At 43.3% G+C, this 16,091-nt stretch overlaps 1 protein-coding gene across 1 annotated transcript; it reads right to left on the bottom strand.

Annotated features, from left to right (window-relative positions):
• Positions 1 to 9,580: 9,580 nt before the first annotated feature.
• Positions 9,581 to 14,460, bottom strand: Avpr1a (arginine vasopressin receptor 1A). The gene is made up of 2 exons (XM_036169986.1): positions 13,245 to 14,460; positions 9,581 to 10,845 (listed from the first exon to the last, which is right to left on the bottom strand). Exons 1-2 carry the CDS (start codon positions 14,230 to 14,232, stop codon positions 10,562 to 10,564), a joined length of 1,272 nt encoding a protein of 423 aa, XP_036025879.1. The 5' UTR covers positions 14,233 to 14,460; the 3' UTR covers positions 9,581 to 10,561.
• Between the last annotated feature and the right edge of the window lie 1,631 nt (positions 14,461 to 16,091).

Raw genomic sequence — 16,091 nt, 5'->3', positions numbered from 1 at the left:
TCACCATCTCATAAATCAGAACAGTCATTAGACATTCCAATAAAGCACAGCTCATAGTTTAGACAAGAGTCAATCAATACAAACTGACCTAGTACAAGGGAGGTAATAAACTAGTTGGGTGTCTAGAAAAGTGGGAGCGGATCTGACGGATGGGGGAAGTACAATCAAAACTTTGGACAAGATTATAAAAGAACTAATAAAAAATTTTAAAAAGCTCAGTGGTTAAGAGCGCTGGCTGCTCAGCAAAGGTTTGATTCCAAGCACCTTCACGGCAGCTCACAACTGTGTCTAAGTACAGTCTCAGCAGATCCTATGTTCTCTTCTGTCCTCCATGAGCCCTGCACCCACGACATGCAGGCAAAACATCCATGCACATAAAATAAATTTTAAACAGCAATAATGAGTGTGTTCCAATAATCAGAAGAGAATATGAACATCATAAAGCAAGAAATGGAAGATAAAAGAAAAGAGCTAAGTGAACATTTCACAGATGAATAAAATAAACTTTTATCCGTAAACATTGGATAGAATTAAAAGATTAGGCACTGAAGAAATAAAGAATAATAACTTTGAAGGTAGAAATAGAAACAACATAAATTAAAAGACGAAAGAAAAATGCCCCCCCCCAAATATAAACAAATTACAGGTGAGCCTTTGGGTAATACCCAAAGTTCCAGAGCCCCATAAAGAGTGGAAAAGAAAGAATAGCTGGGCAAAAGCAATAAAATTTATGGACTCACAGATCCAAGAGGCTTATTAAACAGCAGGAGAAACAAAGCCACACCAAAGCACGCCATGATGACACACCATGAAAAAGAGCCAAAGAGTTTCCCAAGGAGGAAGGCAGAAGTAATCGCACACTGGTTAACGAGAGCAGTGATATATATATATATATTAGTTTTAATTTTTTACGAAGTTTATAGACCAACCACAGTTCCCCCTCCCTCCCCTCCTCCCACTCTCTCCCCACCTCCCCTCACCCCAAAGCCCATCCCCTTCCCAGAAAGGGTAAGGCCTCCCATGGGGAGTCAGCAAAGCCTGGCACATCCAGCTGAGGTAAGATCCAGCCCCTCCCCATTTAATCAAGGCTGAGCAAGGCATCCCTCCATAGGGAATGAGCTCCAAAAAGCCACATCATGCACCAGGGATAAATCCTGGCCCCACTGCTAGGGACCCCACAAACAGACCAAGCTATACAACTGTCACCCAAATGCAGAGGGTCTAGTTCGGTTCCATGCAGACTCCCCAGCCATTGGTCCAGAGTCTGAGGTCCCAGGAGCTGCACTCAGTTGTCTCTGTCTGGGTTTCTCTGTAATGATCTTGAGCCCCCTTGCTCCCCCCTGTCTTCAACTGGACTCCAGGTGCTCTGGCTTGGTTGTGGACCTCTGCATCTGCTCCCACCAGTTACTGGATGGAGGTTATGTGTAGAATAGAGCAGTGGTATCTCGTATTGCATCACTGGGAAGATTTTCATTTGAGGAGCCTACAAAGATGAAATGGCAATCTTACCAAAAGCAATCTACAGATTCAATGCAACCCCCATCAAAATCCCAACACAGTTCTTCATAAACATCAAAAGAACAATACTCAACTTCATATAGAAAAACAAAAAGACCTAAGGTAGCCAAAACAACCCTATACAATAAAGGAATTGAGGCATCACTTTCCCTGACTTCAAGCTCTACTATAGAGTTGTAGTAATAAAAACAGCTTGGTATTGGCATAAAAACTGACATGTTGACCAATAGAATGGAATTGAAGACCCTGACATCAATCCACACACCCATGAACTCCTGATTTTTGACAAAGAAGCCAAAAGTGTACAATTGGAAAAAAGAAAGCTTCTTCAACAAATGGTGCTGGCATAACTGGATGTCAACATGTAGAAGATTGCAAATAGATCCATATCTGTCACCGTGCACAAAACTCAAGTCCAAGTGTATCAAAGTCCTCAATATAAAACCAGTTACTCTGAACCTGATAGAAGAGAAGGTAGGATGCAGCCTTGAATGTATTGACACAGGAGACCACTTCCTAAATACAACACCAGTAGCACAGACACCGAGAGTGGTAATAAATGAGACCTCCTGAAAACGAGGAACTTCTGTAAGGCAATTGACACTTCATCTTATAAAACTTTTCCAGGCAAACAAAAGAATGAGGAAATTTCAGGACAACCAACACACACTTCAAGAATACAAAATGAGAGGCTGGAGAGATGACTCAGAGGTTAAGAGCACTGGCTGTTCTTCCAGAGGACACAGGTTCAAATCCCAGTACCCACATGGTAGATTACAACTATCTGTAACTCCAGTTCCAGGGGATCCGACACCTTCACACAGACATACATGCAGGCAAAACACCAATGCACATAATTTTTTAAAACATCATTAAAAAGAATATGGCATGAAGTTCTTAGGCAGAAAAAAAAATCCAGATGGATAATTGAAATTATGCAGTAGTACAAAGGACACTGAAAATGGCATGTGGGTAACTCCAGAATACATTTGTCTATTTTTTTCTTCTATTGACATATATTAAATGCACAAAATAATGGGCTTCACAGGGGTATTTCATACATACCCCAAAACTGCTTTGATGGTATTAGCCCCCATCACCCCTGAATCCCACTGCCCTCACCCCTTCTACCTCCCCTAGAGTTCTCTCTCTGTTTTCACATCTTTTTCAAAACCTAGAGTGCACATGAGAAGGAAGACAATTTCTCTCTCTCTCTCTCTCTCTCTCTCTCTCTCTCTCTCTCTCTCTCTCTCTCTGACCCTGGTTTATTTCATCTAACATGATGCAGTAGTTTGCATGGGAAGTGTCCCCAACAAGCCCATGTCCTTGAACACTTGTTTCTTAGCTGGTAATGCTCTTTAGGAAGACAGTGGAATCTTCAGGAGGTGGAGTCTCACTGGGAAAAGTGAGTCACTGGCTTGGACCCTGAGTTTACAGCCCAGGCCACATGTACCGTCTACTTTCTGCTTCCCAACTGCAGGTAGAATGTATCCAGGTACCTCCAGCTCCTGATGTTGTTTCCCGGCCACAATAGACTGTCTCTTGGAACTGTAAGATGAAATAAACCCTTTTGCCCTTAAGCTGCTTCTTGTCAGGTATGTGTCCATAGGAGTAAGGAAAGCAACTAATTCCCAGGATGACCTCCAGATCCATCCACTTTCCTGCAAGTGGCACGGCTTCATTCTTGATGGCTTAACGATATTCCACTGTGTATGTGCCATAATTTCTTTTTTCCATCTACTCAACGGAACCTAGGCTGATTCCACATGCCATAATAAATGGGTATGTGGATATATCTACTGTATGATACCTTTGATTCCTTCATGCATATGTTCAGGAATGGGACAGGTGGAGTTAAAATTTCTTTAAAAGGCAGCTTGACTGCTTGGGGGTAGTGGTGCATGCCTGTAATTTTTCTACTCCAGAGACTGAGATAAATCATGAGATCATGTTCATCTGAGCTAATATCCTGTCTCAAAACAAGCAGAGTGAGGGGGGTGGGGTTTTATCATTTGACACAGCAGTGATAGCAAGCATTTTTGAGGCACAGAACACATAGAAAAACATATTTGTGACAAAAAAGAATGAAGAACTTGGGAGACAGTGAAAGCAGATCTGGTAAAGCTTTTCTGTCATTATGAGATGCTATTTGGAAGTAGACTACTGTTAGGTAAAGACATAAAATGTCAGGTGCGGGACATACAGCTAAGATGGACAGATATAGAAATTATCCACTGTTGATCAAGTATTGAGGTCACTCAATTGAAAGGGAAGAAGGAACTGAGAAGAGCAAACTGTGAGGAATGAGTGGTATACATATAAAAGAAATAGCAAAAGGATATTTAAATCCCCAAATGCTAAAAGCTACATTAAACATAAGTGGATCATACACTCAGGCTGGAAGGCTGAGACTGTGTACCTTAAAGAGGCAAGACCCCAGAAGATCCAAGTTTATGTCGCATACATGAAGCAATTTTTTCTTTTACTTTTTTAAAACTATTTTTGAGGTTATAATTACATCATTTCTCTTTTCCTCATGGCCTCTTTTTTATTAATTAGTCATACATACACACACACACACACACACACATCCCTAAATACATAACTACAACCTGTCCAGTCTGTACGTTACTTGCATGTATTTAGCATGTGTGTATGGTGTGTGTGTGTGTTCAAATGTGTGTGTGTGTGTTCAAATGTGTGTATGTGAGAGGCATGGAGGCAGAGAATGACATGGGTATCTCCCTCTATCACTCTCCACCTTCTACACTAAGGCAGGGTCTCTTACTGAACTCAGAGCTTGCAGATTTGACTAGTAAAGTCAAGCTTGCTCTGATGACCTGCCTCTCAACAGCTGGGATTATAAATAGGCAACTCCAACTGTTGTGGTATCTATGTGGGTGCTGGAATCTGAATGCTGCTCCTTACAATCTTTTTTTTTTTTAATTAAGAAAACTCATTTATTCATTTTACACACCAATCAAAGATCCCCTCTTCCCTCCTCCCACCCCTCAGCCTTGCCCTCCCAACCCATTCCCACTCCCTCCCACAAGAGAGCAAGGCCTCCCATGTAGAGGCATATTCAGTAGAGGCAAGTCCAAGCCCTTTCCCCTGCCTCAAGGTTGCCCGAGGTGTCCCATCACAGGTGGTGGGCTCCAAAAAGCCTACTCATGCACCAGAGATGGACTCTGATCCTACCACCAGGGGCCCTCCCAAGCAGATCAAGCTACAGAACTGTCTCCCCATGCAGAGGGCCTAGTCCAGTTCCATGTAGGCTCCACAACCATTGATCCAACTTTCATGGGTTCTCTCTAGTTTGGTTTGGTTGTCCCTGCATGTTTCCCTATCATGATCCTGATGCACTTGCTCATAGAATCCCTCTTCTTTCTCTTTGACTAGACTCCTGGAGCTTTGTCTAGTGATTGGCTGTGGATCTCTGCATCTGCTTCCATCGTCATTGGAGAAAGACAGCTCGTCCTTACATTCTGAAGCAACCAGTTTACCCACTGAGCCAGTTCCCCAGTCCTGCCCTCTCTGCCTTTGAAACACAGACTCTTCACAAACCTGTCCTTGAATTTTCATTGCATCTGAGGCTGACTCTGAACTTCTGAACCTCCCACTCCACCTCTTGAGTGCTGGGATTACAGGTGTCAATCCTCATGGCCCATTTATGTAGTGGGTAGGGTGGAGCCTGGGGCTTGGATATGCTGCTTAAGTACTCCATTAACCAAGTTACATCCCCAACCCCGCAGGAAGCACTCTTTAGGTAAAAAGATACAAATGGGTCGTGAAGAGACAGAGGTTGAAATGAAGAAAAGAAAGATCTATGCAATGCAAACACGATCAAAGGGCAGCTATAGTGAGTGTATTCCAGAGCAGGAAACAGCAAGCAATGGACTAGCTCAAGTGTTTTCATAACAGCAGTGGGATGGGAGAGGAGCAAAGATGGAGTATGGAAAGTTTCCTGTATCATAACCAGTTAACAAGGACAGATAAATTTGAAAAAATTGATTCCATTTTGCACAGAAGTTTGGAGGAGTTTAGGGTGCTGGATTAACTTCCATCCTCTTAGTACCCTGTGGTTTTCCTGATTCTATGTAGCTTTGTATTGTCAAAGTAGGAAAAACTAAACTGCAGAATGTAAGCACATTAGATTCCCAGCTATCGAAACGAAACACTGTCGATAGTCAGTCCAGACTATGTCCAGATGTTAGGAGAATGTAGCTTAGCTGTCTTGCCTACAGTAGGCAGGGCTGTGAGGCATTTTATTGATTAATGATTGATTGGGAGTGTGTGTGTGTGTGTGTGTGTGTGTGTGTGTGTGTGTGTGTGTGTGTGTATCTGTCTGTCTGTCTGTCTGTCTGTCTAGTAAACAGAATTCTCCCATGGTCTTGGCTCTAATTCCTTCTTCCAGTTCCTGGCCCAACTTTCCTTAGTGGCAGTGATGATCTGTAAGCTGGAAGGATTTTTGTTTGTTTGTTTGTTTTGTTTTTTGTCTTCAAACAGGGTTTCTCTTTGTAGTTTTGGTACCTGTCCTGGATCTTACTCTGTAGACCAGGCTGGCCTTGAACTTGCCTGGCTCTGCCTCTTGAGTGCTGGGATTAAAGGCATGTGCCACCACTGCCCAGCCTAAACTGGGAGTTTTAAGATGAAATAAACTCTTTCCTCCCCTAAGGTGGTTTTCTCTCAGCAACAGGAAGCACCAGGGCAGTGTGTAAAGAGGAAGTGGAGAGCAGATAGAAGAAACACAGAGTAGTGATCCAGAAGGGCTGAAGACAGGATGAAGGGCAACTTCTACACTGACATGTTTCATTACGAGTCTTTGGTACACTACATAATTATTATTCTAGCAATATTTTAAAGTAGAAATTTCAAATTCTTTTTCTTCCTTTCTGGGCATTCACTACTTCTAGAATTTAAGCCAAACCCCAAACTAGCTTTTAGTTGACGCTGTTAGGATTCAATTTATAAAATAAGAAAAGAAAACATTAGACAACATAGGTTAGAAGTTAATATGGTGGAACCTATGAGCCCCCAGGGACAAGAACACTAGCTGAAAAACTATGATGACTGTGTTCTTGATCTCCAGGGCCCCCAAAGACAACTTGATTATTTTTAGAAAAAAAAATGAGCATAAATGACATTTTAAGGACTGAATTACACACATGACCTTGGCTATTTCCAATTTATGTTGGGTGCCTTAATATAGATTAGAACAGCACTTATATTTATTTTTCTAGTGATAGTTTAGTGAAAAGAACTTAACAAAATTTAACTTACTCTTGCCATGCTCAAATAACAGAAATACTTTTGTCCTCAAATATAAGCCTATCCATAGCCACAGACTTTAGAGAAGTTTTTCCTGGTGGTCGAGATTGAACCCAAGAGCCTTGATGTGCAAGGCAAGCATTCTGATTCTTAGCTGCATCCTCAACCTATTAGCCAATAGATCCTTGGTTTTCTAGACCAGCACACTCAATTAATCTGGAATATATCTCATTGTTAAAGTGAGTTGTAAAATAATTACTTCAAGCAAGTCTGCAACTTGTTTCTATTCCTAGAAATGCCAGTGCAGAATAAAATTGATTTATTTCAATATAATAATATAATATATGATATATTATGTAATATAATAATATAATGCCACAAGCCTTTTTTCAACTGGTGTTGAAAGTCCATATATAGGGGGGTTGGGCTAGAGACCTTGGCTGATTTGCTTCTTTAAGGAGTGGCATCTGGGATGTCCCTACTCTACCCTAGCTTTCTCTAACAGAAATATTGCTCAGTATAACTGCATTTATGCATGTTTATAGGATCCTAACCTCTAATACCTGTCGTAAAAGATTAAATTAAATTTCTCCCTACATAACACCTAATTATATCTTAGGTGGAGCCAAGTGTTTAAGTTGCCAGTGTTGCAATGAGTTTAAAACTCTAGGTTTTAGGGCTTGAGAAGAACAAAACTTGAAGCTAATTGTATTGCTTTATTTATGTGATAACAGAAAAAAGCTGTGATTTTTTATCACAAGGGCTTGTCCACTCTAGAAACTGTAATAAGCTCAGCTGAGACCAGCAAAACCACTTAATTTGTTTCTCTCCCGAAATCACAGCCCTTCTCAATCATCACACCTTTCTTGGTCTCAACTAAACTTTCTTAGGCATGAAGGTGCTAAACCTTCATTGATGAAGATAGTAATTGTGAATTTAGGTCAAATATACAGTTCACCAATCTTCCGCCCAGTCATGTTTCAGAGAAGAAATAAGAGGAAAAGACCAACTAGATACACACTGTAAAAATTCATGTCCTGGTACTAACCCATTAGGTATTGAATATGTATTGAAAAAAATGCTTGTCATCATTTGCTGATACATATCACTGTTTTAATAAAGCACATTTCCCCTCCTAGTGGACCTCTATCGAGCATATATCTAATACCCACATAGATAGATTAGTGCTATATCCCCTTCAGCCCTCCCTCAGATGACCTCCAAAATAAGATAAAGTAACACATTCCACTTGACTGTAAACTCCATTGAACATCAGATCTTCCCTTTGGTCAAGGACAGGGAAGCTTCCTGTCCCAGAACATCTTCCTTCTGAGGCAGGAAGATGGCCTCTTCTAATGTAGAATGCTGCTTAGGGCTATATGCATGCTGTCTCGGGGTATACCATATCAGGAAAGTTTAGCGTTAGGTAGGTTTTCTTCACCTAAACCACAGAGCGTGATTCCAGTACCTGCCTCCTGCAGAACTAGTACCTGTTTCTTCTTGGGCCCCCAGATCACTACTTTCACATTTAAAAGGAGACGATAACATGATGTCATAATGTGCATATACAATGAAAACTATTTTTTTGCAAAGCCAGATTATCATATCATATATCATGATACTGTTTTATCACAAAAAAAAGGGGGAGAACACTCTGGTGAGTAGGTTGATGTCACTCCAGAGATGCTCCTCAGAAAAGGGTCAGATGGAAATGTTTAACTTGGAGGGACATGCTGGTATTTGGAAACAGAAATTATGCCAGAAAGCTTTGGAATGTTTTGGAAATAGGTTTAGAAAAAGGTGGCTCTTGTTTATTCTAATCCAAAAGCTTTAGTTTTTGAATAACCAAAGAGAGATTGTCAGATAGACTGACCATCTAACAGAGACAGGCTTATGGCCATGCTGTACTAAAAAAATAAAGATGTAGTTGCTGGAGTTGATGGCTCAGGTTAAACTGTGACGTACACACACACACACACACACACACACACACACACACACACACACCTTTTACTTGGTGTGATTTTTTTTTTTCAGTGCTGGAAATTAAAAGGCAAGTGCTTTACCATGTCACAACCCAGTTTGTTATTTTAGGAAGAATTCTAAAACCTAAGGGAACAACCTCTCCCGAATGTTTGGAAACAGTCTTTTGACCTATCAACCCAGAGATTCTGAGGGCTGAGAACTTGGAAATGCAGCGGAATGGTGAGGATGCTGGTGGTTTCAGGTTATAGTGGTGCCATTCAGCCAATGGCCTCTTATCTACAGAGCTAAGAAAAGAAAGTCGGTAATACTCTTAAAAGCAACGATAACTCTGACAGTTGCTAAATATTTGTGACGCACCATCCAATCATTGCTCGATCTTGAAAAACTAACCAGACAACAGAGTCTCATTGATAAAAAATGCACAGCCCACAGCCAAGGAGTGTTGTAATTTATCTTCAATTAGAAATGAAGGAATGTGATGATCTCGCCTGGCAGTGGCCTATCCACATGGAAAGCGAATTCTAGCTATGTGCTGGAAGACTTCTGTGACATAGGCAAGCCAGGCTCAGTAGTGGCTGGCAAGGCTTTACAATGAATCAGCAGATCTATATTTAAATCTTAGGATTTCATGTCCCAGACTTTGAAACAACAAGTGCTAGTTAATGAAAAATAAGCTGGAATAAGAAAATTTGTAGTCTGAAGATCCCAAGAGTACAATAAAAACAACTTGTTTGCCTATCAATAGCACTTTGTTTTTTTAAACACCCACACGTATGATTTCATTTAATCCTCACAACAACCCTGCAAGGTGAGTGTTAACAGGCCCATTGTACAACCGAGAAACAGAGGTTTTTAAATATTTTCAGGTATCTTGCTGGAAGTCACACATTGAATGAAGGAACCCAGACAAGGCTAGATGCCTTCTCTTTCCATCTGTCTCCCATCTCCCCATATCTCTGCATCCTTTTTGTTCTGAACCCATTTTATGGACTGGAAACAGGAAGAAAACTGCTTTAAATCAAACCTGTTGTGAGCGTCTTTTGTCTGGAGTTACTCTAGGAGACTTTTTACAAGCTGTGTATCTAGAGTCACTATGTAGGTATGGAATGTTAACATCTGGCACAGCACAGGATACCTTTTAATGCTGGTCAGTGTATGTTTAAAATATACAAGAGAATGTCTGTAGGCGCCTTTTCTACTATACCTCTATAAAGTATGGCATCCCTTATACAAATTACCGGCCTGTCCACGACATTGTCAAGCCTTTAGCCTCTTAGTAGCATGTTTTTCAGAGCCAATAGAATACCAGGACTGTGAAGGAAGGACTGCCAGGTACCAAGTTATCTCCTTTCCATCCTCAACCAAAACCTCCTATACCTCTTGCTACATTTTATGTTGTACAAATTGACAGCTACACCGGGTCTTTTTACACCACTTTGTTGAGAAACAGTACACATCACATGACTTAAACCAATCAAACCTCACTTAGGTCAGAAATAAAAATACAATAAAAAAAAAAACATCAACCACAAAATATAAAGTCAGTATGGTTATGAACCTGGCCTACACATTTCAGTGTAGCACATTTTCGTTAATAGTCTATGCAAAAATAATTCCGATTTTGGTCACAGCAGTGAGGACAACACAGCTTAGAAACAACGTATGTGTTGAGCTCATTTGTGGCTATCTCGCATAAACCCATCTGCTCTTATGATCTCTAGCTGGATTTAGATAATGGACCAAAAGGCCCCCTCCCCCACCCACTTCCCCAAGAGTCTGGCTATGCCGCTCAGGTGGAAACAGGGATGAACTTGATGGACTTGGAAGATTTAGGTGAGTCCTTCCACATCCCTGTGCTGTTTGTGGGGCTCCGATTGTTAGAGTAGGAAGTCTGCCTTCTGCTCACGCTGTCTGAGTCCTTGGTGAATTTCTGCACCACGCTGTGGCAGCATGGAAAGCTCTGGACACAGTCTTGCAGGAGATGGCCGCTAAAAAACATGTATATCCAGGGGTTGCAGCAGCTGTTCAAGGAGGCTAGTAACGCCGTGATGGTGATGGAGGGGTTTTCTGAATCTGTGGGGAGATCGTGGAGAGCGATCGTTTAATAAACAGCCAAAGCGAGACACTGCACTGAATTAATCTATTTTTCCTCCTGACTAATGAGTTAAAATGTTGCACGTTAGTATAGAAATGAACATTTTATTTGTTAGGGAAACAGCTGTTGCTGCAGAGAAATGAGTGCTTTTTGAAAGTTGGTTGTAAAAGGAAATATCTAAAACTTTGTGGAAATAGTCTCAACCAGACACTGTTAGAGCAGTTCCATATAATGGATAGGAATTCTAAGAAGGTGAAATTATTGAGTAATTTATTTAAAAACCTATACACCTGTAGGAGCCTTTGTGAACAGATGTGGTGTTTACAGAATGGAAATCTGAAGTGTTTATCACCCCATACACCAAATTACATGCATCCTGATCACTTGGGCACAGTACACTATACAGGCCGTGTTTAGCAGAGGTAAAGAAAAACTCTAGGGAAGAGGGTACTGAAAAGAGAGCTCCAAAGAAGCCAGCTTCAGTTGTTTAGTAGTTTGTTTGGGAATCATTAGTCATTTGGCTTGATTTTAAAAGACCATCTTTGATTGTAGTTCAAACGAATTATAATGAGAAAAACATCTGGGTTTATGTGACCCCTTTCCAAATAAATAATAGAAACAAAACAAGATAGTTAAAGCAGACATCAACAACACCCCTAGTAGCTGAACTGGGGATTCAAACAGGATTTTGAATTATTCTGTGAGGTACTACCTGGCTACCACAACTTTTCAAAGTGAAACTATTGCACTGATAATTTAAAAAAAAAAAAAAAAAAAGGAAGAACTACCAAACACCAAATTTCTTCTGATTACAGACTTGGATCATTTCACTTTCGTCACGGCAAAATAAACCGTAGACCGGTGGTTCTCAACCTGTGGATCCCTTTGGATGTTGAACGACCCCTTCACAGGGGTCACCTAAGACCATCCTGCATATCAGATATTTACATTACGATTCACAACAGTAGCAAAATTACAGTTACAAAGTAGCAATGAGAATAATTTTATGGCTGGGGTCAGCACACCATGAGGACCTGTCGTAAAGGGTCGCAGCGTTAGGATGGCTGAGAGCCACTGCTCTAGACCGTTCACTGCTTTGTGCTAAGTGCTGCATAGGTGACCGTAGCCATGCATGGCATTTAAAAAATAATAGACATTCTCAATATGCATAGCACAAGTAACAATTTTAGTAATTATGTCCAAATTTCAATAAGCAATAGAAATTTTCAATTTGATTGACACTCTTAGAGGCTTCTCGGAGGGGAAAGGTAAACAAAAAAAGGCTTTGCATTTATTCATCATTGTTGGCAATATAGCCTACAAAAGTATTTATTTAAATGACATCTGTGAATGTTAAAAAACAATACTCATAAAAAAATACATTTTATGTATTCCATGCCTCAGTCCTAAAACTGGAAAAAGATATGACTTCTCCCAGATTTTCTATCTTGACTAAAGTTTTCACCAGGAACACTTCTGTAACACACTTGGTTTGGAGGTTTGTTTGTTTGTTTGTTTGTTTGTTTTCTTATTAAAGGAAGATATATTACAAGACACAAAATTAAATAATAGCCTCCTGGGAAATGGGTTTTTCTAATTTGTTAAGGAAACTACAATGAGACTAGCCAGTGGGGGGTGAGAAACTTCCACAGTCAACTACAGAGCTGTTTGTGCGGTGTCGGTAGTTCTGTTACCAAATTTGTGCTGAAAGAAGAGTGAACGCATCCTCTGACTTCAGATGATCAATGCTCCTGCTGTGGGGTGCCGGGAAAAGAAGTTATTATGAGTAGAGAAAAATGAAAATATTGTAATGAGGAAGGATTCATGAACTAAAAGCCAGTTGAGACTTCTTGAATCCTTTCCTAGCCTTTTCCAGAAAAGTGTGTCCATCTCTACCCTTGACTTCGGCAGAATTTCAGCAGGAGGTTTCTGTTCATTGTGGTAGATTCCTAAATCCCACCAACCCCCAAAAGCCACCCTGACACTAAGACTACTTCCTAGGGCTTGAAGGCAGGCTATCCAAGAAGTCTAAGTAACTGGGAAAATGTCACTATTGTTTTGCAACTAGTGGGTGACTCTAGACACAGTGTGTGGCTTTAGGATGGTCATACTTGCTGACACCTGGCCCCTTCTGTACCTGAGGGGGAGGGGACACCCAAGAATTTTCATTTTTGCTTATCTCCCCTTCCCTATCCCCTGTAATGTGGACATGGAAGACACCCCACTTTTATGCATGTAGAAGCTTAGTTATTGATGAGATACTATGAAATCTCTCCTCTCTCTCTCTCTCTCTCTCTCTCTCTCTACACACACACACACACACACACACACACACACACACACACACACACACAGCCCCCATGTTCTCACTACATACCAGTCCAGATGAAATTGTCATCCCAGACTGACCACATCTGGACGATGAAGAAAGGCGCCCAGCAGAGGATGTAGGCAGTCACGATCACAAAGGTCATCTTCACGGTGCGGATCTTGGCACGGGAAATGGTCTTCACGCTGCTGACACAAGGCGTGACCAGAAGCCCCTTGTGGAAGGGACCTGGGGTGTCCCCAGAGTCCTTGCTGCCCTTGCTCTGCCGCGACGCCGTCTTCCCACGGACGTTGCGCCAGATGTGGTAGCAGATGAAGCCGTAGCAGGTACCTAAGATGACCACAGGGACCACGAAGACACCACTGGTCATCCAGGTCACATAGGCACGGGTACCCCAGGGCTGGATAAAGGTAGCCCAGCAGTCTTGGGTTTTGGTACCGTTGTTCACCTCGATTTCGATCATAGAGAAGATGAAGTACTGGGGCGTGCTCAGCAGGAAACTCAGCACCCAAGAGGCGGCGATCATGAGGCGCGAGCGGCGCGCGGGCTGCTGCAGGGTCTTGAGCGGGTGGCACACGGCGATGTAGCGGTCGGCTGTCATGACCACCAGCATGTAGGCGGACGCGAACATGGCAAACACCTGCAGGTGCTTCACCACGCGGCACAGCCAGTCCGGCCCGCGGAAGCGGTAGGTGATGTCCCAGCACAGCTGCGGCAACACTTGGAAGAAGGCGACCGCCAAGTCTGCCAGGCTGAGGTGTCGGATGAAGAGGTGCATGCGGGATGTCTTGCGTGGCGTGCGGTGCAACGCCAGCAGCACACTGCTATTGCCCAGCACGGCCACCACGAAAATCACCGCCAGCACGGCGATCTCCAGCTTGGCCAGCTCCTCGTTGCGCACATCCCCGGGAGGGTCGTTACCTTCCTGGAGCAGCCCCGCTGCCTCCCGGCTGCTGTTGGCATCCTGGGCGCTCAGAGGCCACCACCGGCTGGAGTTGTTGGCCGCCCGATCGTGGGAACCTCGCGGGAAACTCATGCTGTCCGTGCAGCGCCTGGGAGGCCCTGTCCGGCGTGGGCTGCTTCCTTCCCGCCTCCGAGGACCCGGAGACCCGCGTCCTAAGCTCCGCTCGCTGTCCTCCCTCCAGTTGGTCTCTTGACTGTGCAATCCCAGCGGCGCAGGGCGAGCGGTGTAGGGTGGGATGTTCGCGCCTGTCCCCGCTGCTCCCGAGCAGGGAGACTGCTCGAGCTTCCCACACTCCGCACTCCCAGGACACTCTTGGGCTGTCTCAGGACGCGCTCCCCCACGTTCCAGTGGCTGGAGACTGTCCCCACGCCCCCTAACCCCCACCCCTCCGAGTCGTTTGTGATTTGTCCTCTTGCCTTGTTGCAGGGGTGGAGCTGAGACGCCTGGATTCCTTTGCCTAGCCAGGCGCTTTCCCCGCTCTGCCCCAAACTTCTCTGGGTGCCTCAGGGTTTCCTCCAGCCCCCTCGACAAGCCAATTTAAAGCCACGCAGGACGTCAACAGGTGCAGTAAATGCCTCCTTAGAGATCTGCTTCTGCTGGTCCTGCGAACTCAGCGCCCCTGAACCCGGTCCCGCGTTTCCCCAGCTCCGTGCTAGTCACTCAAGCTGATTTTATTCCTCTCCCGGTTTCCCGCTACCCAACCCGTTGTCTGCCGGGTAAAAATCCCAGGACTTAAATGGATCTCTCTTTCTGGTGACTTCGTCACCCTGCCTTTGCTTGCAAACAGGAAAGACCCACTCACTTGCACCCTGCCCTCCTCTTGCTGGGTGTGCGTAATCTACCCTGTTGACTCCACATGCTCAGCGTGGGACCGGCGACAACAGGCGTTTCTATAGAAAGCCCGATTCCCGCAGCCACAGGGTGGAGAGAATTGGGCGACACTAGTCAGTGGAGACACAGTCTGGTTAATTCGAGACTGAATTCCGCGGACATTTCCTCGAGCAGGCAAAGAAGAGAGCTGAGAACCAGTGTCAGATCTGTCTCTGTCTCCATCGCTGTCTGTCTGTCTGTCTGTCCAGCTGGGCTCTTAAGCTAGGAGCTAGGGAGAGGCATTTGGAAGGGAGAGAAGAAAACTACCCCACCCTACCCTCATAGTAATTAATTGTTTGCACAACTGAATACCCGCTGTGGTGCTTCAGGGAGACTGAAACACCTAGAGACTCCATTGGCTGTCTTAACTCTGGCCAAGGGAGGCTACCCAGGACAGCAGGGGGAGCTGTTTCTGAAGGAGGAACACAACAAACTTCTTCATGGATACAGGGAAAGGAACTTAAGTTTCTTGGGCGCTAGAACGTTTGGTCTATCTGTGGCAGTAGTACAAACCTGATTGCTTCTAGAATGATTTGATTTTTGTGATTGCACTTCACAAAAGAAAATGTTTTCTTCGGTACAGGTAACTTTGTTACATAATCCCATGCATTTGTACAGAAACCTCGGGGCTGTTACGTTAAGTGAGGGGCTTGATGTATAGAGGCAGAGGAGTTTCACCGTGGTTAGATAAGCCTCGGTCTATACATCTTAAAAATGGCAATGAAAGTATGTGCTGTCCTCATGCATGAAGTTAACTGGAGAATCACATGATGCTATGTCCTAGTGGAGAGATGCTGTGAAGATGGAACTTGGTGGTTACATGGGCTTTTTCCTCCAAGATGACCAGGAAATAACAAAAGTGAAAGCTTTCCAAACCATTCATTTGAGGTTAAAAAAAAAAAAAAAAAAAAAAAACCTTCAAGAAATTCGATTACAGTCACTGTCTCAGGGCGGAGACCTTTTTTTTTTTTTAAGACACAAATTGCATTATTAGCATTCTATATGAGAAATACTGTTGTCTGACCCTAGTGTCTGCAAAAGAGGTCCATTGGCCAGAGCTA

The sequence above is a fragment of the Onychomys torridus genome, chromosome 20 (genome assembly GCF_903995425.1).
Source record: "Onychomys torridus chromosome 20, mOncTor1.1, whole genome shotgun sequence".
Lineage (NCBI taxonomy): Eukaryota > Metazoa > Chordata > Mammalia > Rodentia > Cricetidae > Onychomys > Onychomys torridus.
Note: the sequence above shows the minus strand (reverse complement) of the source record. Positions and strands in the feature narration are given on the sequence as shown.

Excerpts from the sequence above, each read along its gene's own strand:
- Avpr1a (XM_036169986.1), bottom strand. The coding sequence starts at position 14,232 with ATGAGTTTCCCGCGAGGTTCCCACGATCGGGCGGCCAACAACTCCAGC. Across the intron at positions 10,846-13,244 it reads TGACAATTTCATCTGGACTG|ATTCAGAAAACCCCTCCATC; the intron begins GTATGTAGTGAG and ends ATCTCCCCACAG.